The sequence below is a fragment of the Pseudochaenichthys georgianus genome, chromosome 10 (genome assembly GCF_902827115.2).
Source record: "Pseudochaenichthys georgianus chromosome 10, fPseGeo1.2, whole genome shotgun sequence".
Lineage (NCBI taxonomy): Eukaryota > Metazoa > Chordata > Actinopteri > Perciformes > Channichthyidae > Pseudochaenichthys > Pseudochaenichthys georgianus.
Window position 1 is genome coordinate 28,087,468 of NC_047512.1, and position 25,711 is coordinate 28,113,178.

Below are 25,711 nucleotides of genomic sequence, written 5' to 3' on the forward strand. Positions count from 1 at the left end.
TTATCATATCACATTTGCTGTTAAGAGCTGAGTGATGTCAACAAATGTAACCAGAGAGCACAAAATGTTGCTTTAAATCACAAAGAGGAAGGTTCCTGTTTGAAGAAAGCACACACATCAATGTCAGTGCAACCCGCAGAGACCCTGACTTTTTAAAATGCATGACATTTAAGAGCACTGTGGAGATGTGAAACAAAAATGCTGTTAAAAAACTCCACCATTACAGTGTGACCTATCCTAGATCGGAACCCAGTTTCCCCCGACACACACACACACACACACACACACACACACACACACACACACACACACACACACACACACACACACACACACACACACACACACACACACACACACACACACACACACACACACACACACACACACACACACACACACACACACACACACCCACACACACACACACCCACACACACACACACACACACACACACACACACACACACACACACACACACACACACACACACACACACACACACACACACACACACACACACACACACACACACACACACACGGAGAAGTCAAGAGCACTCTGCTCAGATGCTTCCGAGGTGCAAATGGTTTGTCTCTACGCATCACTGACCCCCCGCTGCTCCTTCACCCCCCCCCCCCCCCCTCTCCTCTGTCTGCTCCTTCTTGACTCTGTCAATCAATGCTCCACCTCGGTCACCCTCCAAACTCCAATAATTTGTATTTTGTATACAGTCCCTTATTAAGGAAGGGACTGATTGTTCAGCTAAGTAAAGTCACTTCTACTTTTCCCCACATTTCCTCCATAAAGTGAACTTGTTGAAATGTCCTCTTTGTCCACAGCAGCTCGTTGGTAAAACAATCCAGTGTAAAGTCAGAGCGTGTGGTCGTTAACTCCGGCTGGCATACCTGCCTTGCTTTTATAGGTGGCAAATGCTACTAATCCTTCAGTCCAATATTTACTTAGTCCAAGTTATGCTTTCCTGGACCCTAGCTATGCATCTCTCCTGCTCCCTGCTTATATATTCTTGATGTATTCCTGGCTCAGGAAACAACTTTTAGTGCCCCGCAAGGGCTGAGTGAGAATTGACAGTGTGTGCCAGAGTGAGAGCGAGAGGTAGGGGGCCTGTTTTAGTTCCACTGTGTTTGTAAGGTCACTCAGAGTACATCTGTATGGAGTGGGAACCCACTCGCTTTCACTGTCACAACCACTCACAACAGCCATCTGTAATGCTGTTATGTGGAGCACTGTGTCCCTTACATACACAGACACACTGGCAACCACACGGTCACCTACACATCCCTGCATGTGTAAGGGGACATACATGTGCACGCAGACACACACACTTACATGCTGTCACCGTTCACACGACAACAAATGAGCCAGTGCGAACACACATTAACATAATGCTAAGGTTGTAATTCACCAAGCATGTGTTTCTAATGAAAAAGTTGTTTTAGGGTTTTATTCCGCTCGGCTGTCAAACAATTCGCCCGTGTTTTGAAATATGTGGGGACCATAAGAGTTTCGAAACCAAACCAAAACATTGTTGCGATCCTGGTTTCTAATGTTTCTAATTTGTTAAAATATGCTGAGTGAATGACAAACGTAGAAGCTGGACCTGCCAAGAAAAACATATCAGAGGCAGGGCCATGTGGAAATACAGAGTCTCTTTAAGAAACATGATCAATGTAACCTTTGTTACAGGAAGGAGACGGGGCGAGAGGAGAGGTGGGGGGGAGACAACATACCGAGACAGTAGGTTCATGTTTGTGTACATGTTTATTTATCAGTGCATACAGTAAAAACACGCTTAAGAATTCAAGTGGACATTTTCCCTCACATGCGGCACATACCGATGTACACACACACACTGTTGTGGTGACTTTGTGCTCGGAGCGAATATGTTACAGAGATATTTTCACAAACTGTCAAACGCTGAGGGGAAGGGGAGAAGGATTTAATCACTTACAGATGGGAAGTATATCTTTTACTTCTCATTTATGCTCATTCTCTCTCAGGCTGGTCCGAGGAGGATGTGTAACCCCCCTCCTTCACCCCACACACTTACAACCCAAAACTAACATACAGCCTGGAAGTGGGCTGAGGGGTGTGTGTGTGTGTGTGTGTTTGTGTGAGAGAGAGAGAGAAATTCATATGGTTGCAGAGCATCCCCCCCCTTGCTCTCTGCTTCTCTTTCTCTCTCTGTCCCCCCTTCCCTCCCCACGTATCTGTTTCTCCGAAGAATAACATACAAACCCTCTGTGAAAGGATTCATGGTTTATTAAACCAGAGGTCCTTTTCCTGTTTCAACACTGAGAAGAAAAAATAAATACCACAGTTTGTTTTCTCTCCCTCTAGCCCGGTCCTCTATCTCTCGATCTATTTTCATACATTTGTTTTACTAATTTCTTTTTCTACATCTCAGTGGTTATGTCAATCTTACAACTTTGTTTTAGCGTATTTTTTACCCTGAACTTTCCATACTCTGTGTCCACTTCAAGTGTTTTTTTCATGTCTTGGACACCAATCAGCCACACAGCCCATTAAAGCCGAGTGTGTGACCACTGAATGGGTCCCACTACTTTGTGCGTATGAGTGTGTGTGTGTGTGTTTCGACGAGGGCAGACTAGGATAACTCAGGGTAATGTATTGTCCTGGGCGTGCACCCTGACAGTTCCCCCTGCCGGTGCCTGCTCATTCATTACTGCTAATTTGACATGTTTACGGACCCCCCTCCTAACATTACATACTTAAGGCAATCGACTGACCTTAAATGGAAACACCTTCAGCCGCGCGGCATGTCAATACCAGATGAGGATGTTTGTGTCTGTGTGTGTGGGGGGGTGTGTGTGTGTGCGTACCTACCTGTGAAGCAGTGCATCAATACTGAGTTAGCGTTTCATCTCGAGGAGCAGGTGAGTTATGCCTGCGAGGACGGTTTCAGGCATTATCTGAGTGTGTGTAATGTGGCTAAAAGGTGAACAATTCAGAATAAAACAGGAAGTGTGTGTGTGTGTGTAGAAAGCCAAGTGGAGATTAGACCTTTAAGAGCCAATATCAGTTTTTTTCAATCAGGACTTTTCTAATCCCACCCCCACACTCCTCTCTGCTTGTGTTTTGTTTGTACATATTCAGCACTTAAATACAGTGTTGTGTCATTAAACGACCAATCTTGCATTGTCTCTCACTGATACACAACATTAATCACCAATTAGCTCGTCCTGCGACTGGCCACCTCTCTCATTAGAATATGATAGAATATAATGGTACTTAATGATGCTTAGGAAACATAATTAAATGAGTGAGCTGTAGAACATGTGGAAGAACCGCGGTCCATCAATCAAAGACGACCCTGTCAATCCAGCGCTCGTCAAGAGCAAACACTGAGAGTGTGTGTGTGTGTGCAGGAAACCACTGGCCTCTATCATGACCTCATTAGGGAGAAATGAAGGGTGGACGTGTCCCCATCACAAGATACCATTGGTGCTTCAAAGTGTGAATGACATTAATGTGGGACTGTCTCTGCCTCTGAATGTCAGTTGGTCTATCTGGCTGCACTGGAACAGATGAGGAGAGAAAAAACCCTCATCTCTCTGAGTTATCTGCTTCCAGCTCTAATTAGCATGTGAATAAATAATCTATATTATTTATGGATTTGCTTTTATCATTAATCAACATAACAAAAAGCTTGTCTAATGTGCTTGCTGCCGTCGCAACCGTACTGTCAGCTGAGGGGAGAGAGAAAGTAGGAAGGGGCGGGCAAATAGCTTATCTTTTGTGTTTTTTGTTCTCATTTTAGTAGAACAATAAAGATAAGTGTTCTACATGCTTGCTTAACACACGCAGATCGTCAGCCTCCTCCCTCTCTCTGCCGGCAGTGGTGAAATCCATCTCTCCATCGCTATCTCTCTAACATCCATTACATACCCCAGCTCCTCACCTCGCTACTCATTAGGCCAACGCACAGTAAATTAGCAGCAGCAATTACAGGGAATATAAAGCACGGGCTCCCTCTGACAGGTACCACACAGATCATAGACAGACACCCACAGTCGTGGAGATAATTACTGTGGGAAACGACCACACACCCTCGTAAGCGAGAGCGCAAACCCTGGATGTGAGTGCACACACTCTTTCGAGGTATGCCTGCACTCAAATATGCTCTGTCTTGTCCCGAGTGTGTGCACCTGCAAACACACACTAAGCAAGGCCGGGAATGGAACTTTCTTCCCTCTATGATGTCCATTGTGACTACTTTCCGACATAGAATATTATTAATATTCATCCCTCCTCTCCTTTGCTCACTGCCTAGGTTTGCCTCCATTCTGAATACTACCCCCCCCCCCCCCCCCCACCCCCCCACTCCCCATTTCTTTCCTTTCTTTATCCTGGGATCCCCATGGGGACTCCTGTTTTTCTTTCAAACACGCCTCTCCGCTCTTCATGTGTCCATGCAGGGAGGAGAATGAGAAAACGGAGGAGGAGAGGGAGATGTTGAAGAGGAATATGTGCATTAATATATTTCATTAGGGTAGTAGCAGAGAAGCTCCTCTCTTGATGTGCGAAGGCTGTATCCAGAGCTCTCCAGGAATGGTGTCTAATGTTAAGTCCCCAGATAGTGAGGCCTCCCACTCCTATTGTCCTCCTCCCACACTGACCAGTCTATCTGGGCTGCTGGAAATAAAGAGCAAAATAGGCTCACCTTTTGTCTATATGTATTTATGATTTACGAGTGTGAATGTGTTGTGTTGCCAGCCGCATTTGGGCAAAGCGGGAACCTGGACAACATGGCAGTGGTGCTCGGCTCGCTACTCAAAAACATTAGGCTCCAGGACTCATTTTTTCCTGTGTGTAACCTCCATAATTCAATATCCCACCTCTTTCCGCTAAATCGTGCACACCACAACCCACTTTAGTGCTTGTCAGCAAAGTATCAACTCTGTTATTAGATGTATGGGAGAAAAGCCCGATGCAGTTACAAACCTTTGGGCAATTAAGGAGGCAAACACACTCACACACACACAGTGTTTACGAGTCCTCATTTCATCAGTACTTCCAGGTCGCCTCGCTCCCCCGCCCCTCGGGGTTGCGGAAGCCTCCAGTTACCGTGGAGACCCTGGAACACTCTGAGGTCAGCAGAATCCCGGGATCCGCTATTTTCACAGGCTAATCCAATCGCATGCCCCTAAATTAGATATGCAAAAAATAAAAAAATAATGAATTTTCTGCTGATGACCGGGTATGCAAATGATGACTCAATTATGGTGGGCTGGTGCGTTTGCAATTAATAACCTTGGAATCATCATTAACTAATATGTTTAGGAGGAAACTTGTCAGGCTAACCATGTTCACCATGCCATCAGTAATGCAGTAATGAATTAGATTCATTAGAGACAGGAGCCCAGTGGGGGAGGGGACGCAGGCCTTTTTCTGACCTGTGGTATTAGTGATGGCCAGGTCTCATCTATTCTTAGTCAACTGATGATGATGCTTTTAGATGTACATATGACAAAAAGCCACAGAAACCCCATCTTCATATGGCATCTAACTTAGATGGAAGGGGTCTGCGCTATATTTGTCTCTCCTTTGAGTTTCACACTTGTCGTTTGTATTGCTTTGACATAAGAAATTGCAGTGTCCAGTGTGAAGTTGTTTGAATTAGCGCACATTAAGAAATACCGGAGGCCATCAATGGTTGAATATGCACTTTAAAAAAAATAATATGACAACTGACAAAGTCACAGACAAGAGGTAACTTTAATTCAACATTGTGAGAGTCCAAAAGTTATCTTACAGCTCAATTTTCATCAAAAACAAAACAATCTATACAGTAGAATTTTTTTTCTTCCCTTATATCATAGAGCTGTTCAGTGTGTTTGCAGTCAAAGACAAAACAGAGGGAAAAATAGACACCAGCTATTTGGTTTGCATCTTTTTTTTTTTCATTGTTTGTTACCTAAATACAAAACGTTGTCACCCATTACCAATATTCATAATCAGGATGGAACTTTGCTTACAAAGAAGCCATTGTATGACAACAGACCTCTGTAGTTCATTTGAAACAGATATGGTGCGGCCCCTCCCGCCCGGCCCCTCCCAGCACAAGCACACAAGTGCCCGAAAAACACTCGTCTGTCAGCAGGCGCCTCTGTGAAAACGCTCCTTTCTACCCACTTAACAAAACCAGGCTCTAGGAAAGAAAAGCAGAGAGAAAAGCCCTATTCTCTGTCCAGCAACAGCTTGAAGATACACGGCAGATACAAAGAAAAGACTACAGAAATGGCTGAGGGGCCAAGGAGCCCCCTTTCATGCTTCCTCACTTGTTCTTGTTCTGTTTAGCTTGTAATGAAGCTGTATTGTCCGAAGGCTGATACATGGAGAGCAGGACTGTGGCGATCGGATGTCAGATACTGGAGTCAGACCTATGTGTGAGATTCAAATTGTGCTGTGACAGTGTTCCTCCTCACTGTGCGCCCCTTTGTACTACAATTAAAACGGCTCTGTGTTGTCACACTGTTGTGATCCAGTGGTTAATGAGAAATATTACCAACATGCGGATGAAATTATTTCATTAATTGGAAAAAAAGCTACATAATCGCTACGAAAGAAAAGTGTTTCTGTGAACACTAAAGTGCAATGAGCACTGCTGGGACGCGCCTCCTTCAAAGCGTGCCATTGCTGTAGATCGGGGTACATCGGGGTGTGTGTGATTGTTGAATTATGGCTCTTTGTATTCTAGTCTGGCTTCACCACCAAACAGTGTGTTTGTGCTTTGTCCCCAAGTTCCCATGAATTCCTCTGTGGCAATAGACAATTGTGGTGAGGGTAGAAAACTGTACATGTGATTGAATGAAGAATGGGTTTGCATTGTTAAGGCATCTAGACTGCTGGTAAAGATTACAGTGACCGAAAAAAAGAAAGAGTATAGATACAGTATGTAAGCAGGCATAAATAACAGGAAAAGAAAGAACAGAGGGGGAAAAGAAGAACTCAAAGAAAGAAAAACACAGAGCAATGTCTTAGTTCTCTTGGTTTCCACACACACACAAAAAGAAAGTGTCACTCAAGAGAAGAACCCATGCATATTATCAGTTCAAGAACAGGATCAATCTGAAAGCCCCAACAAAAAGATATAGATTTACAGTATATATTAATGTGTGTATATATTCTTAAAAAATCTACTTCAACCAAATACTCTGAATAAGATGCTACTTTTTTGCCATACAATAAACATTTTCATAAGGAAATAAACTGAAATGTTTTATTAACTTACAAATAATACAAAAATAGACAATGGCATGTTTTTGAATCAACAACTGAAAGCATGGTTCACCAATGCAAAACAATCAACATAGAAAAAAAAAAGATTAAAAAAAAAAAAAAAAGTCACATTTAAATAGTGAGAGACAACAGCAAATAACGAAACAAAACATTGTGAAATATGTTCACTTACTGTATTAAACGTACACAATACAACTAATCGAGGGTGAGAGGCAATGTACAAATACAAGGGATAAATACATTATTTATAGGATATTTTACAGAATCCCCTTTTTGTATCCAAATCCATGTTTGTCATGTGTCGCAGATGAGATATTGACAACACACAGTAAATCTATTTTCTGTACTGAGAAGCTGCCTTAAGACATTTTAATGTTTACATTTCAAACTATAGCTATCGCAGAAAAAGAAACATCAAATGATTTTTTTTTATATACAAAAATATATCACATATATCACGCATTTATTCTAATTTGATATTTGCTAGACTCCTTCAGTGCAGTGCTGGCTGGACACACACATCCTCTGGCTTTTCACTCAAATCTCAGACAAAATGTCAATTTTGGCTAAACCACCTCCTTTTTCTTCACATGACAAGCAGAAAAGCATATTGCAAACGGCTCAATCCTCACAGTTTTATTAAAATTCAAACAAACAAACAAACAAACCAAACGGGGAGGGAAATAAAAGAAAGGCATGGTTTCTGATGTGGAATTAGCATAGGGCGATTTTCTTATGCCATTTTTAGATAAATGGGATAATTAGCAGCAAAGTTGAAGGTTGACTTTTCTGTATTTCTTTGTTTTTGTGTTGTTGACCTTAGCTCCATTTGGCTAGTGTGCTGTTATGTGGTTTCACTAAAGAAAGCATCTTCTATTGTGACAGAGGTTACGCAAACTTCATGGCCAACTCTTCACTGTTGTTTGTACGAGTTACGGTTTGCGAGACGGCGTGGGGCCTCCGCTAATCAAACCCAAACCTTACAGGCATAAACATAAAAGATAAATAAATGCTCTTTTCATGAGGTCAGTGTCACACTGTGGGTAAACTATCAGTCTCTATACACTCCATCCAACGCGGTGTCAGAGAAGCTACACTAATTCAACCAAGAGGGAAATTACATCACAAAGGTTCGTATTGTTCCTTGTTCCTCTCCTCCCCTTATCCCTTCAGATGAAATCTCAATGGAAAGGCCAGAGTCCTGCGTCTTATCTTCACTTCCTTCAGTTCAGCTCAGCTCCGGAGCCCAACAGAGACTCGCCAGACTCTGCTACTGTGACTTTTCCCCCTCTCAAACATTCCCAAATCTCCAGCCATCCCAGATCCTCTACATGGGTGGAACGATCATCCCGGGAATCGCTGTTTTGTGGGAAAAGAGGGGGAGGAAGATTGTGGGTAAGGAAAGAAAGAGAAGGGGAGAGAGAGAGAGAGAGAGAGAGAGGTCAGTCATGTGATTGCTGGGTTTCATCTGTCATCACAACAGTCACATAACAGCAATGTGCTCCAGCATCTGGCGAACAAAGACGCTCTCCCTCATTATCTCTTCATTCCGAGGCCCCCAAAATCAAAACATTTTCCTCCGCCGCGCCGCTAACTTGGCTAACATCATTCCAGTTTTTTTTCTGAATAGCTGCATGCAAAAGCTGTCGCTGTTAATTGTTAGCAGTTACATTGTGTGGGCCCCTAGTGCAGCATGGAGCATAAATCAGACATGAGAGAGGGGGGGGACGCGGTGATGTGGGATGACAGAGGCGATGAAATGACGCTCAACTCTCGAACATGGAAATTGAAGTCAAGAGCTTTATTCACATTTTTACTTTCTTATATCATGCTCTGCCTGCCACTCGCTCCCCGGTGTTCACCTCCACTCTCCCACCTCCCCCTCACCCCTATCCCTTCCCCGTAGATTTACACAGAAGCCATCACTGGGAGGAATTTTTCATATAAGATATTGGCTCACTATTGATTCCCCCTTCTCTCTTCAATCCACTAATTCTCTGGTTATTTCCTAAGTGTCTCCGGCTTGTTGGGATTAACAGAGTGTGTGTGAGTGTGTGAGTGTGTGAGTGTCAATGTGATCAGTGCGCAGTGGCCAATAGCCCTTTGGGTCACCGTGGTCAGCGCTCATCAACGCCGACAGAGGAAGTGAGGAAGTGCTTAGCTCGGGGCTCTGATAAAGATTCCCATCCATCATTTCTCTCTCTCTCAGGATCTCAACACCGTACAACATCCTGCCTAGACTAACAGACCCTGCGCTGCATTCGATGGATATGGGAAAACAGAATGACTCACGGTGGCATTACAACCCCCCCTCTCCGCTGGAGTACAGGCAGGAAGCAGGAAGTGAAAACAGGAAATGGAACACATGTGGCGTGGCATGCTGTCTCTTGACAAGTCGAGGGTGACAAATAAAAACAGAAAGGAGAAGGAAGGGCAGGGCAGGATGAGCTGCCGGTGCAAATGATGTGTGGGAGAGTGTCGCGCGGAATGAAACAAAAAAGGAGGAAATCAACGTACTTCAGGAGAAGGCCAGGCCCTGCAGAGAGTTGTTTGATGAGTACTTGCTAGAATCCACAAAAGACTGATCTAAAGTAAGGAAGGAGAGTTGAAAGAGAAACAGGGAGTGAGGAGGAGGAGGAGGAAGAAGTGGGAACAAAAGGGAGAAATTGTTAACATAAGCAGGTGAAGAAAAGCAGGATTAAAGCTTGATGCAGAGATATACACATATATTGGATAGCATGTCAATTAATGTAAGGTGTTCGACGGCTTACCTTGCAGGCCGTTATTAGTAGCGTTGTTGCACGTGGGCGGGGGGGAGTTCTGTGGTCGCACGACGGGGGCGAAGGCGCTTTTCTGCTTGACGGCGGCGGACACCATGTTGGCGGGGGAGAAGGAGAAGATGCCGGAGGAGCCGCTGCAGTTGGAGGGCAGGCTGGTGGACGAGGCCATGGTGGGGCTGGATGGGACGACTGAGAGAAGAGAGACGGGCAGGATAGGGGGGTTAAGGGGGGTCGTAGGGAGCACGTCGGGGAAGAAGGACAGGGAAGGAGAGATGAAGATGGAGAGGGGGGAGAGTCGAGGTTAGAGAGAGGGCCGAGGGCAGAGGACGGGCAGTCGGGACGAACAGAAAGGGACTGGTCAATGGATGATGGTGGGATGGGGGAGGGGGTGATATTTTGGACTCAGATCAGCTGGCTCAGACTTAAAATGTTTGCATTTTTTTTTTTTTTTTTCAGCATCTACCTGGCAATGAGATATTCCATGGCCAAGAAAAAAAAATGTGTTGAGTTGGAAACTTGCATTGAAAACAGCCCCAAGCATTATTTCCCTCTGATGGCTCTGTTTTGATGACTCATGCTGTTGCAACAGCTCGATAAACATCTCCCCCCTAACTCGGGGTGCTGTACCCGTAATTCGTTTTCAGGGCAAACAAGGCTCTCCCACATCACCTTCATCACGGATAATCATCCGCGAGATTTCAATGAACAGCCAGAGCAGACGGGCTGATAACATCGGCGTGATAATGGTTCTTTGTGTTTTCATTGCTATCGCCTTGAACATGGTGTATTCGTTTGTCGGCCATATGTTGAGCCTCATTATCAGCATCATACCCTGAAAGCCTAAAGGCCTGATCACACGAGAGAATGGCACAGTGAAATTAATCTACACTTTTGCAAAGATATGTGGCTTTAGAGGCTTGGTGGCATCGGGGCTACTCTGTGGGCTGCTAGGCGAGCTAATGAAGCTAGCTAGTTCATTCAACAATGGGAGAAGGAAACAAGGTAGCTTACTAAGTGTACATTTGTACTAAAGTAGCTCATTTGCTTGTTCGCTAACAGGACCAGTTTATCTTCTTATAAACAGAACCACCTGCAACTGTGACTGTTTGTAAACCATGTCTTTGTTATTTTGAGTTAAATAACCCTTGATGCTGAGTATTAGCAAGTGACTTTTGTTCCCTTAAAGCTTTTTGTTTGGGAACTTCTCAGATTTGCGAAGCAACCCTAGCAGTCTGGATTACATGTTGTTAAGATTGGACATAAGACATTGGTTTTTAAAAGGAAAAACAAATGATTAAAACTAACATTTTGCTATTTAGGCTTTATACAAGGCTGGATTTTGGCTCACAGAAATGACCAAAACGATATCTTCACAACCTACAATTCTTCCTCCCCCTGCCATCATCCCATTCATCCTGCTGGGTTTGTCTTTTGTCTGCTAATACACTAAGAGCATTTTCCCCTTCAGTGATTTTACAATCAACCGAGTTGTATTTCACCTGCCCTCTGATATCTGCTTCTGCCTTTATTGTTGTTATTATCCAACACTTAGCTTTTATGGCTCCTCCTGACAAATCCTCGCAATAAAGTCATAATCCATTTATGAAGGGGCCTAACTAATCAATTAATGAAAATTGGACCTACAAAGGCAGGCCGAGGGGCCATTGATTGAAAGTGTCTGTGTGGGGCCGATGAGCCTGTTAAAATACTTGTTAACACCCAGGAATCAAAGAGCTGAAATGGAATTGCTTCTCTAGCAATTAGTTTATTGATTTAATCAAGGGTCTTTAATGTAGAGGGTGAATGTGTGTGTGTGTGTGTGTGAACAGAGGTGGTGGGGTGTGTCGGCAGGGGGGGTGCTAGGTGATCTGCTCCCCTGGCCAATAAAGTGGGGATTTGCGTTTGACTCTGTTCTTAAAGAAACAGATGAGCCAGCTGAACTGCATTACTTCCCCCCCTCGTGTCACATCTTATTCCCTCCCTCCTTTTCTCAACTCCTGCAAAATTCTTATTCTTTTATGTTTAAAAGGCTTGATCTTTTTTGCTTCCCATGTTTTATCTTTTGGCCCCCACTAGGTGTCGGGTGTGGTGTGTGTTGTACTCACTAGCATAGGGCGAGTTGCCTGCAGATCCATTGAGGAAGTTGGGCGAGGTGCCCAAGGTTGCCATGCCAGAGTTAGAGTAGCCATTCATGCTAGTGGTGCTGTAGCCGCTCTGCTGCGGAGTTGAGCTTGGGACATAACCATGAGGGGAGACACTGCTCGTGTTCCTACTGTAACCTATGGACGGGGAGACGGAGAGAAAGAGAATAGGTGTTGAGATTTAGCAGATGGCAAACAAAGCAAAATGAGGACATGCGGCACTGCCAAATAATCTTTTCCCTACACGGCTAATGGGCAAGGCTAAACAAGCCAAAATAATATACTGAAAACTCTTAAGACAGCATATGGCAGAGCGAGAAAGCAATGAACATGGCGGAGAGATATGATTTGAGAGGGAACTAGCTGCTATCCAACTACGGAAACAAGAGGCCTTTCACCTTACTGGCTCCGCTCCAAAATGAGATATATCGATAAGGCAATTAACACTAAAAGGCCTCTGCAGATCGCCTGTCATTTATAAAGAATGAAGCGAGTATTTCTGACAGGACCTTTCTCTCCTTTATGCTTTACGGGGGCAGCAAGACAGAAGGAGGACAAGATGGAAACTATAAATATACATCCGTGGTCCAATGCGCTGACAACGGAGAAAAAAAACAGCTGGAATTGAACATCAGGAATTTTCTGCTCTCTAGTGCAAACAGGGCGGCACTTCTCCACTGTAGTGCAGTAGCCTCCTTTTTTATAATTAGGTACCACCAATTCCCTTTCGTCATCCGTTATGAGTAGGAAACGGTAGTCGCGTAGTCTGTTGTTTTCTCCACATCTGAGGCATGTTTCCAGATGAAGATGAAGGACGGAGGAAGCTCATTGGAAGTATTGAGACATATCCAGAGGCTGGTCCATCCACTGGGCTCTCCTTCCCCTGATACATGTGATGAATCACCGCTGACTGCACCCACATCTCTCTCTGTCAGACAGGGGCCGACCCCAGTCTAATATACACACCCCTAGGACCCGCTCATATTTCTCCATCGTACTCCGTCCGCGGCTCTCTTTTTCTCCATTCTTCACTCTCTCACCTTCGTTCTTTCCTCGACTCAAGTGTTCCCCGTTTCTTACCGCCTCCTCCTGTCCTCCTTTTTCAGAATCTTCCTTATTTGCTCCCTGCTCTTAAATCACCCTCTCTGAAATTCCCACATGACAAATAAAAATCTCCCTTTCCCACCTCTTTACAATCCATCTTTCTTTGACCAAAGCACACATTTCCCATGATGATAACACGTTGATAGTTTGCTGTTGCTCACCCTGATTGGCTGTTTGTGCCACCTCCGACCCAGTGAAGGAGTTAACTGCCATCATGCCAGCATGGACGGAGCCGCTGCCGAGGCCGGACAGCTGGTTGTGCCCCCGTGGCACCGTCGTGTAGAGCGCCTCTGCAATATCTGCTGCTCGTTTCAGAATCATCTCCTGAGGAAGACAAACAAGAGCTTTGGTCATCAGCAGGAGAGCAGAAGAAGAGAACATCCACCCTCGATGCTTCATAGGAAGATCTGCACATGAGATATTGCTACATGTTCTTTATCAGTGGTCACTGGGAGTGCTGGGATTGGTTCCAGTAAAGGGAGCCTCATTAGCGTCTTCCTCTCAGTCTTAATCCCACTTCTCCACATTCTGCTCACTTCCTATTATCCTCTCCTCCCTCTACATCGTACATCTCCTCCTTTCCGCCCCAACACATGAGCGGATAAAAGCACCGACTTATTCCCACGTGTGTGCGGTCCCACGCCTCGCCTGAACACAGCAGGGTGCTGCGGGGCCGAAGGAGACGCCACCTTTGATGCTGCGTGCGGTCGGAACCCCACTCATAATTGGAGGAAAGAGAGAGCGATGTTTGTGCTGGTGCGAGTGTTTACCTGGTTATTGTGAGGCATCCCGTACAAGGCCTCCACCAGGTCTGCTGCTCTCTTTAAGATCACCTCCTACAATCAAGCACACAAAGGGGAAGGGGATTGATCACGAGTGTGAAGGCTCAAAGAGTTCAGTCACTTTTATTACATTTCACGTCTTACATTATGCTGTGAATGCAGAACAGAGAGCGCGATGAGGAAGGAGGCAGACGGAGGAAGGGAGAGGAAGAGAAATGGGCCTGTCCCAGCACTTTGTTACCAGCCGGGCAGTTTGGGAGAGCAGAGGTAAGATACTGTTATCTGTGAATAAAACATGAGCCTATATCTCTCTATCAGTCAGCCATCTTCTACATCTTCCCCTCCCTGCTGTCAGCGGCGGATCATGAATCTACTTCACATGATCATGCATCAATCTCATTTAACACAACATATCATCAGGCTGACGGCGACACAACTCCCCTCGTCAGCGGGGACACACCCGTCTCCTGCCCCGTATTAACCCTGGTAATGATCCCAGTGAATGGCCCTGCTTCCACTTTGTGAGATAAATGTAGAGCATCATTGCTCAGGTGAAAACCGCCGAGTGGAATTTCCCACATCAAACATTTATCCTTCAGTAGCGTTTGCCGCTCATTTTCTCCCGCTTACCCTCCTTTCTCTCCCCGTCTCTATTCTTCTCCCTGCCTGAGTGTGTGAGTGTGTGACTCCAGGCGGTCGTTATGTGTGTGTGTGATGTAGACACCTACAGCCCTACGAAACCCTTTTTAAAAGTTAATGTGCCGGGGCCGGGATATATGCTGGAGGCGCGACAACCAGAAAATTGCAGCCCCCTCCCCTCCAACCTTCCCCGCGTTTCTTTCTCTCCCTCCCGCTCTCTCTTCCACTCGCACACACACACACACACACACACGCTGTGCGCTATACCCTCTTGAGTGTATCCCTCGCTGTGAACAAGCCCTGGAGCATGTGTGCTCTCTGTTCCGTGACACACCGCCTTTCAATCAGACCATCACACACACACACACACACACACACACACACACACACACACACACACACACACACACACACACACACACACACACACACACACACACACACACACACACACACACACACACACACACACACACACACACACACACACACACACACACACACACACACACACACACACACACACACACACACACACACACACACACACACACACACACACACACACACACACACACACACACACACACACACACACACACACACACACACACACACAGTCTCTTAGCCCCGCACATTGTGGAGGCTGTCGAGCACGCCCAGGACATGACGAGAGGGTCAGCAAAGCAATAAAGATTGTAGAGCGCTGTCCGAGGTGCTAAATTCACTCAATAATGGGAGCGCTGCCTCTGTGTTAACCTCCCATTACTAGCACTATCTGGGGGAGGCAGAGAGGGAGGCAGGGGGAGGGAGGAAGAGAGGAGAGACGGAAGAGAGGGGAGACTGGTAGAGGAGGCCTGCTCGGCATGATTGAGAGATGTAGAGGCCCTGGGAAGGTAAGTGGTTCTTTAGTATGTATGCACCGCTCCTCGCTTCCTTCTCTATGCTTTTCCTCGACGCCCCGTGCCTCCCAGGGATTGCTAGATGGGTAGATGGATGATGGGAGGGAGGGGAGGGGAGGGGGAGAAAGTGAGGAAGGAGCAGTGGAAATGAGGGAAGTGTGAGGCATTAGGACACAAATGTATCCGCAGCTGGAGTGTAACGGTGGGCAGGCAGGTCATGGTCACTTCATCTAAATTGTCTTTTGTTTTTTCCTGCACTATGAGTCTCGTAGACTTTCTCTTCGGGACTTCCTGTCTGTCTCCTCCTCACCTTCATCACTAGACATCTTTCTCTCCTCCTCTCCCATCCTCTCTATTAATCACTCTCTCGTGGTCCTGTGCCCCGTCTGTACCTATCAGTCTCTCGTTAGCAAAGGGATCTGTCCGGTAGCTAAACGTGATTAGGCAGCGCTCCAGAGTCCTTCTGATAAACAGATAAATGTGGTTAGCGCCGAGCTGCCTCCCTGGCTCTGATGCTGTAAGGGGAGACCATTTCCTGGGCGCAGGGTCTCTTCCCGTAAAGTCAGGCCCACAGAGACGTCAACAGGAAGGGGAACCTGATCCAGAGCAGAGCCTGGCCTCGTCTGGCAGGGCGGTCACTCATTAGCCGGCCCCAGACCCCCAGCTCCACCACAGCTTGCAGCTAAACACCCTGCAGTCTGACTCTTGCTGTTAGCCGCAGCGCAGTATGGGGCAGTTTCAGCTGGACACTGGATCACTACCACAATACACAGCGATACAGAACAGGCTTTGGCAGACATCCCGCTCAGTGTTGGTTCATTAGGAAAAAAGGTGCCACTAGAACAGACTACGTTATATTCCCAATCAATTAAGTCTCCATTGCAAACAGAACCACCACAGAGAGGCTTCTGCCAGAGGGACCAGGAGAGGACACTTGCATCTGGAGAGGTTGCCAGTGTGTGCCCCTCTCCTGGATGATTGAGGCCAACAGTTGAGAGAAGTGCGGTCAACAAACTGTTATTACCTCAATAAAGGCACAAATCAATAGAGCTGAAATGAACAACCGGGCCTGCCAGCTACCGCTGTTCATTTAGAAGAGAGAAGAGACACCGCGGAGCGAGGGAGGAAGAAGAGGAGGAGAGGAGAGGAGAAGGATGGATTCAAAGATATTTAGAGAGATACGGGGGGCTGATAGGCCAAAGACCAGACACTCGCCGGGACAAGCCGCGTATCCGCCAGACATGACACGCGGCGAGGACAAGTGATTTCTCTATCTTCCTTCTGCATCTACCTGGGCTCTCCATCTCCGCCTCCTGGTGACTTCCCTCCGCCGAGTGTGTGTGAACAGCCACAAAGAAATGCGTGTGTGCATTTCTGTGTAATGTGTGTGTGTGTGTGTGTGCTGGAAGTAATAAAGTCCACCCGGGGTTGACTTCGATCCACTGACCCAGCAGGAGGTAAGACTGGACAGCTATGATGGATCACCTAACCTGCTTCTGCCTCTCTCTTCCTCCCTCAACCTCCTTTCCTCCCTCTTTTCCCTCCCTCCATTCTTCCCCTTCCCTCTCCCACTTTGCCAGTCTAAATGACCTTATACTGGAAGGATGAATAGAGTTGCTTGTGCACTCACAACGCTGTATAAAGTGTTTGTTTGGGCAGAAAATGACCGTATGATAAAATGTACCGCACGGTGTCATGTATGGCTTACTGTCCGGAGCACACAGTTATTCCTCTGTATGTGAGGTCGCGCTGCCCTTGTGCCACGTCTGTCCGTACATGCTATGAAACTCGAGGAGTTGTCAATATCTCTCGCTGTTACCAAGACAAATCCCTATGAAGATAATAGCACGTGGCAACCGGACACACGAGAGGAGCGGAGCAGTGTACCTTGGGTAATCTCTCTTGGTCTCCGGGGTGTCTGGGGATGACCTTCTGTAACCTCTGGAAGCCGTAGTCTATGGTGGGCTCGTTCAGTGCTGCAGAAAGAGAGACGGAGGGAAGAGAAATACAACTTTTAACGTTTGATTCTTAATAATGACAAACACCCTCGGCTCAGCAGCATGCGAGCGCTTCCGCGGGAGGAGCGATTCTCTCCTACGGTAGAAACGACTGAATTAAGCAGGTTTTTTTCACACTTCAACATTAAACTAAAAGCGGGGGAAATGTGGGTGTTCTCTATTAAGTCTGGTGTGTGTCTTTGTTTGCCTGTGATGTAATGAATCTCTCTCTGTCGCCTGCTTTGGTGGTTAATAAAAAGACTGTCAGGAATCAGGCAGAGTGTGTGTGTTTGTGTGCATGCGGGGTGTGTGTGTCCTGTGGTCTTGCGTTGATCAGCGACTAATATAAGCAATTACAGAGACTGGTTCCAATATAACAAAGGCTTGATCGCTCCGGGGAACAACCTAAACACACACACACAGACACACATAGAGGCGGTCGCATACACTCACGCACACACACACACAGACACACACACACAGTCAGATCATCCAGGCAGCAGGGAGAAATCACTCTCTCGGCATGCTGTGGTCGTGCTACGGTAATTGAATATGAGAAGATTTACCATGAATATTTAAACATTAGAATAAATACAATGAAGATCTGAGGCTCATAGTACAAACACTTCAGAGGAGGATTGTTGGATAAGTGCTCTCTCCACATAATTCATTCCTAATGTACTCTCTTTCTGTCTGTTACCCTCCTCCCCCTGTGCCTCTTTGTGGGTTGCCTGGGGAGTCAATGCACAGCATGGATAACAGTCTTGACTACTTTCTCGGCTGCAGCCTACACGAAGCTGCTTCTGTTTACAGTGCGTGGCTTCATCCCGCACACTTGTTTGTGTCGAGTGAAAGAAAAGGAGCCGTTGTGCGTGAGGATTCTCTGTGTCTGTGGCGTCCGTCTGTTTCCCCCGTGGGTCGCAGCTTGGACGTTTCCTGGGGGCTGATGCCCTGCTCGCCTCACATCTGAGCAGCCAGGCGGCCCCCAGAAAAAAGGCCCCTAGAGGCTATGAGTACAAGCTGTCCTGCTGGACCTCCAGTGACTTCACCATGGCTCCTCCTGAGCCGCTCGCTCAAAACACACACAGCCAAAAGAGAGCAAAGCAGGGGGAATCGGTGTTGCTCTGTTTTGGCACCACAGACGCATTTGGAAAGCTCTCCCAGAGGAACACTCCAGTAATCCAGAAGAGTGAGAGAAAGGAAAGGTGAATCGCTAGCAACGACAAACCAGAGAGAAAACAAGTGGAAGAGATGCCAGAGGCAGGCTCGACTTCTGAAGAATGACACGCATTACAGGCCAGCTGGTCCGCTGATAAAATAAGCCAAAACAAAGAGATGATCACATGCAACAAATAAAGTATGAATTATTTCCGAGGACAAATATTTGACATTACTTCCCTATTCTCTGATCTCTCTAAAGCTTTAAGGAGGATTTGCCCTGGATTAGGCGTGCCGTCTGAGGAGGGGATTGTTCTCTCAGAGGCTTTTGTTTTTATGATGAATTTGTTATCAGTTCTCTCCACAATGCGCCAAATGAGCCTCGAGTGAACAATAGCATAAAAACCCTAAGTCGTACAGCGATACCCCCTATTACAAATAAAGAGACACTTTTGGTAATTGAGAGAGGAAGCGATATTGTCTCCGCTCATTTTCAAGGACCATAAACCAGAGGAGGAGTATGTGGGGGACAACGTGCGCCGCTAACTACGTGTCTCTTTGGGGATTATCTCTGTGTTTTATGTTCTTATATCCATGCTAAATATTTCAAATGTCACAGCGAGAATTAGTACTGGAAGGAAGAAAGACCCTGCCCGGACGCAGCAGTGTTGTGCCGGTGCACTCCAGGATTCAAAGCACACTCTCCCATACAGGTATATTTATAATCCTTCGCTGTCGCTCTCCAGAAGAGCAAATCAAAGCCAGTAAAACATAACTGCCATAAATAAATGAATAGATGAGCAACAGCCCTGGACTGGAGGGATTCACCCAGCAATCACCCACATCAGATCAGATCAATGCTCATGGAAATTTCATGAAGCCTAGAATCCACACCGCTTCATATTTCACTATAATAACCCACAGAGCCGCAGGGGGAGTGAAGGGGTGAGGGGGGGGAGAAGGAGGAGGGTAGAGGTGCTGGACGTATGAGCTTCGGGTGGGGGGGGGGGGGGGACGAGGGGGGATGTTTGGGCCGCAAAGTGTAGGGGGGGGGGTGAGGGATAATTGAGAGGTCAGCACGGCGGAGTCGTCCTGGAAACATGGGAGAGGAGGAGGGGGAAGCTACAGTAAGTGTCCAGGAGCTGCCTCCCTCTCCTTCTGTGTCACAACACTGTGTGTGTGTGTGTGTGGGGGGGGGGGGGGGGGGGGGGGGGGTGTACTTGCAGGGTGAGGTAATTGGCTCAGAGGCTTGATGTTAACACCTTAACAGGCCCTCAGACAGTAGGTAAGGAGCTGATCATATCACAACCTTCTGTTTCTCTCTCTCTCTCTCCGCTCCTTCCCCTCCCCTCTCCCTCCTTGCATCCCTCTCTCCTCCCTCCCCTTACCCTCTCTCTCCCCCCCCTTCCCCTCCCCTCTGCAGTCTCCAGTGCTCAGGTGTGATCTCATAAGCGCTGCCTTGCAATCGATGCCGCCAGTGGCAGGGGGTTCAATAGCCCTGAATTACGGCTTCATTTCTCTCCCCCCCCCCTCACCCTCACACAGATGAGAGCTGCTCCCCCCCCACCACACACACACACACACACACACACACACCCCCCCCCACACCGACTACTCACAATCCAGATCAATACCTTACAATCTAATTTTTATCCATTTTTCCATAAACCTAGAGATTGCGTTTATTTGCAGAATCCGACAAGCTAAATAAAGCATCGCTTGAACATGTCAGGGAGACTAATGCATGGCTGGAAATTCATACACAGAAAACAGACGAGTGGAGCTTTTTCCTCCTAACGGAAGGGAGAGGCTAAGGGAAGAAGGAGAGGATGGAGGAGGAGGAGGAGGGGAGACGCTAAGAGATTCTACAAATCAATGAAGGTGTGGATGCTACCACAACCTAAGCTCTAATTATCTGTTGAAAAAGTGCACGTCGACAGATAACAACAGCACTGTGCGAACGCAGAACCTGGACATCCGAGGGGGGAAAAGTGTGCGCTTGAATTAAGATATAAGAAAACATAAGAAATCATCCCCCCCGGCGAACGTCGCTCATTTCAGCGGGGTATAAAATAATCTTCGTTTCGAAATTCATTTACATCATCATCACGGACCAGATGCTCCCGTAATAAGAACGGAGCGCGCTAAAGAGGCAAGACAAGCCACATGGTGCAGAAAATTAATCTCAATCTCAAATAGAGGTGTGAATGTCCTCACTGTTCAGACGGTGTGCCGTAAACGCGGATGTGTGCTGCTATCTCAGCTGGCCCCGTCTGGCCGGCCGTTTTAATCAACGGCAGGCCTCCACCCGAGCTCAATAAAAGACTGCATTCACAAATAGGAGCAAGACAAGTAATTGACCAGCGCGCCGCTGCACCCCACTTTTATTGCCGGATGACTGCATGCTGCATGTGTGTGTTGGTGAGTGTGCTTGTTCACGTGTGTGGGTGCGTCTCATCTGAATGTAGAATGTTTGTACGTCTGCGTTAACAACGGATTTTTCTACTGATTCTGCAACATTGCACCAACGTCATTACGCCCACACAATCAGCATCGGCTACATCACCCATTTGAAGTGCTCTTCTTGGCATAGGAATCTTTCTCAGCTGTGTGTGACAAGCATATTTAATGATGAATTCGAAAATATGAACTTTACTGATCATGTATGTTTTCACCTGGGGCATTGCCTGTGTGTCCCCGCTGTGTCTGCAGTGTGGAGAGTGACAGACAACTGACAGCCCTTCTTCCACTCCTTAAAACTCATTTGGATCTCAGAGGCGGAGAGACTTCAGCAGCATCCCGCCTGGTTTAAATTCTGCTCTTGACTTTTGTCTTTCACCTCACTTTTCCTGCTCCACCTCGCGCCGACTGACTGATGTTTCCTACACACCTAATCTGCACTCGGCGCTGAAAAACTACCCCTAATGTTTGTGCGTGCGCGTGTGTGCGGACGCGCGTGTGTGCGGATGCGCGTCGGAGCGCACGGTGCCGGCCTTAATGTGAGCCAGCAGAGCCTTTTAATATCAGCCGACGCTGTAGCGGGAGCACTAAGCAGACAAGGCTGCATACTGAGGAGGGAGGGATTGCCTTTTGAACGACAAGGGTGATTCATCAATCCCCCCAATCTATGGCCGGTATCCCTGCGTCACACACACACAAACACACACACACACACACACACACACACACACACACACACACACACACACACACACACACACACACACACACACACACACACACACACACACACACACACACACACACACACACACACACACACACACACACACACACACACACACACACACACACACACACACACACACACACACACACACAAATCCCTACGGGCCCTGGTGGCACGTATTATAACTCTATATAGCGCTGCGTAAAGAAAAGAGAGAGCACCTCTGATGAATGTCACTAAGACAGCAATCCAGTATGAGGTGATACATAACCAAACATGGAGATGCATTTGTACAGGGGAGACTGGGGAGAAGGGGGGGGTGGGGGGTGGGCAATGACCTGATAATGAGAGATAGAAAGAGGGAGAGAGAGAGGGAGATTAGGGAGAGCTCTCAGCCCCAGAGGTGGGTAAGGCAGAGGGCAGGGAGAGGAGGGGGATAAGGGGATACAAAGACAGAGGGAAGAGCCACATTCTTATATTCTTATCAGTGGAGAGCTTAATTGCCTTTGATGAGTCTAATTGGAGCTTTCTGAAGTCTAATGGCGGAGGAGTCCTCAGAGACGGCAGAGGACACATTACTGTAATAGCTTCTCTCCGAACCTCCTCTGCACCAAAAGTCCCTCGCTCGTCTCCTCCGTCCCGAACTGAGGCTGAAATGTTTCCATTCAGCGCCGGCCAGTTGTGGAGTATCACTGATCCGGCGGAGGGTGGAGGGGGGGGGGGGGGTAAACGTATAGATGTGTGTGTGTATGTTTGCAAAGTAGCGGTAGCAGCATTATTGGGTATGTGTTGACTTAATTAGGTCTGTGAGCTGCTCGCTTTCCTCTCCTCAGCTGAAGTTGATTAGCAATGCCAGCTGTCCCCAATGTAATTCGCCGAGCGCACGTGTGTGTGTGTGTGTGTGTGATCGTGCGTGCACATGTAATATACGAGTGTATGCACGTCCGCCAGTGTTGATGTGTGTGTGCGCGCTAGCTGCCAGCTGCCACGCGGTGCTGCCAATCCTCCATGATTAGTACCCACTGGCAACTGGGCTCAAACTGGTGCCAAACAGACCCAGGAGGGCAACATGGCCCATGGTAATCCTCCATCCCTCTCTCTCCTCCCTTTCTCACCCACCTCTCTCCACACTCTCATCAATTGCATTTGTTACGCTCCAAATGCTCAGCTCATCCTCTCATTCCAGACACCAAATGTGAGCAGGTTCTTTCATTCTAGAAGAACGCGAAATCCTAAAAAAAAGGGGGAGGATAAAGGAGCAGTGGGAGAGATACAAATACCCGCTGAGGGTGCAGAGCGGGGTCTGAAGTGAAGTGTGTGAAGAGTAGAAGTGGGATCTATGCCTCGACACGGTTGACTGTGTCACCGTGAAGGTGCCAGCAGCTTGGCAAGCAGCAGCACGGTGTGTGTATCGGTGTGTGTGTGTGTGTGTGGCTTCCACTGGATGACCTCTTGCTACCCCTCACCTGTTGAGATTGTTCTATCCGTGGGAGCCAAAAGGCAGAGAGATGGAGAGCGCAGAGAGAGGGAGATGAATTCATCTAAAGAAGCAAGTTTTGAATAAGTGAATGTGACAAGGGGAAAGAGAGGAGGGCTGGGCGAGATAGGGCGTGTATGCATACGGTTCCCACATGTCTGGCACATTAAAAGGCTGTGCACACACATCTCCGCACGCCGATGTACACACAGCTCTGCGAGTTTGGCAGAGAGAGGGCTGTTGGATGGCTCTGGCATGGCAAAGGCTGCCTACCCATCTGCCCTCTGTCTTAGTAATGCAGTTACTTGTCAACGTGCATGTGTGTGCTTGAAATACATTCACACGTACATACAAACAAACACAGGCGGCCTTCCTCGCAGCCTTCCCTCGTAAGTACACAAACACAGAGTCATAATTATGACGCATTGGACATGGATCCTGTCCATGCCCAGTAATTAGGACACACACAAGATGCAGAGAAAATGCATGGCGGCGATGTGACGCACACGCTCGCTCTCAATTGTGATTTTGTCAAATGTTGGCAATTCCAGCCGGGGGCTTTACGGCCTAAGTCTATCAGTGGTTGAGATTACAGACAGATTTATGTGATTCACAACGTCCCCGGGGACCTGTGGCCTCGCATTGGTTAATCACCGCTTCGCATTCACTCTTCCTGCCGCTCTTTTCACCGCGTGGCTATAACTCTGCACGATACACGCTCTGATGTAACACTCGGGGTTTGCGTGCCTCCGCACTCGCTGTCAAAAATCACACTCTCCTCCTGGATGGCGCCTTCGACAGGGGTAAATCTCAATAATCCCTCTAATCAAAAGGTTAAACCTCCTCCTGACCTTCGCCTGCTTCATAAAAAGAGGGCAAACACTTTTCCTCCTCCGATCAGTAAAGGCTTTTGCGGTGAATTACCGAGTCGTGTTATTCCATTTTAAATTGCTGAGCATGCACATTGTTCTCCAGAAGCGGAGTGAAGACATTGACTGCGTGTGAGCTGCACCATGAGCAGATATTGCACATATGCAGTCAGAACAATAGAAAAGTTATTTATGTGATTATAGCTGTTATTCACATCTAAAAGGCAGGTGGAAAAAAAGAGCATCAAGGAGAAAATTGTTGTAAAAAAACCCAGCAGTTTGGAAGTTTGGGCTACATTATCTCTGCTAATGAGTGCCATTAGTAAGTGTTAGTCAGTGTAGTACCTGTGTAGATGAAGCGCCCAGGTGTGCCTTTGCAGAACTGTTTGGATTTGTAGGACAGCGTGACCTCCACCACCCCGGGGATGTGTCTGGGTGGAGTTTGCACACGGATGGCATGGGGGGTGATCAGCTACGGAGAGGCAGAGAGGGCAGAAAGATTAATGCAATGAAATTGAATATCCAAACATGTGCTCGGGGGACCGTTCTGGGCCTGCCTCAGACCTTTCCCTTTGCAGCTTTTGACTCTCTTTCCTTTGTATGATCAGCCTGAAAATGATGCGTTAGCGCTAAAGCCCTCAGGTGGCCTCGTAGCCTGAGGCAATGTCACTGTGAGGCTTGGGATGGTTATCAGTGCTGACATGGACTGTGTGAGAGGGGTTCAAAAGCAGTTATCTGTGTATGATTAACACACACCTTCCTGCGCATACATCTATTACGCGGTATAAGTAAACGTATAATATGCTCGTCTCTGCTGCGCCTGTCTCTGTGTCTGTCAGCTGAGGCTGCCGTTAGCCACATTAAAGCGCCATTGTGTCGTAAACAGGCTCACTTAGTGCGGCTGATGTGCCCATGTATATCTGTGTGTGTGTGTGTGTGTGTGTGTGTGTGTGTGTGTGTGTGTGTGTGTGTGTGTGTGCTGACAGGTATTTGAAGAAAAACGGTATTAAGACAAAACACAAATGGACCTCACTGAGTGCTCGTTTTCTGCACGCTATAGTCAACTAGCACTCAAAGCTAGCAGCGCTCAAAAGCTATCAATGCCTGTGCCAGCAGCTATAGTGCATGTGCGTGTGTGTATGTGTGTGTATGTGTGTGTTGTTATAACTATCCCTTTCATTGCTCACTTAGCTATGCTTTCATTCCACCATTGTCTGGCCCCATTCACCTCTCAGCGAGATAATATAGGAGCTTTTTATAGAATTATTCCTTTACTAAAGAGAAATCTGTTTAGCTGCGCCGCTCGCTGACCTTCAATTTCACACATACACTACATTTACATTTTAGTCATGTGGCAGATGCTCCGTACAAAGAGATTCATACAGTA

The 25,711-nt window shown here is 47.1% G+C and overlaps 1 protein-coding gene across 3 annotated transcripts in view; it reads right to left on the minus strand.

The window, feature by feature from the left end:
- Window positions 1–5,742: 5,742 nt before the first annotated feature.
- ebf1a (EBF transcription factor 1a) overlaps window positions 5,743–25,711 on the minus strand; it is a 53,853-nt gene continuing 33,884 nt past the window's right edge. Inside the window, exons 10-17 of one of the 3 annotated variants that reach the window (XM_034092671.2) lie at window positions 24,670–24,796; window positions 17,521–17,609; window positions 14,081–14,146; window positions 13,472–13,634; window positions 12,171–12,344; window positions 10,057–10,254; window positions 9,803–9,871; window positions 5,743–8,644 (exon numbers count right to left, since the gene is read on the minus strand). In XM_034092671.2, the coding sequence (XP_033948562.1) occupies window positions 9,804–9,871; window positions 10,057–10,254; window positions 12,171–12,344; window positions 13,472–13,634; window positions 14,081–14,146; window positions 17,521–17,609; window positions 24,670–24,796 (885 nt within the window). In that variant the 3' untranslated portion in view covers window positions 5,743–8,644; window position 9,803. The other 2 variants (XM_034092672.2, XM_034092673.2) reach the window with 2 other exon arrangements.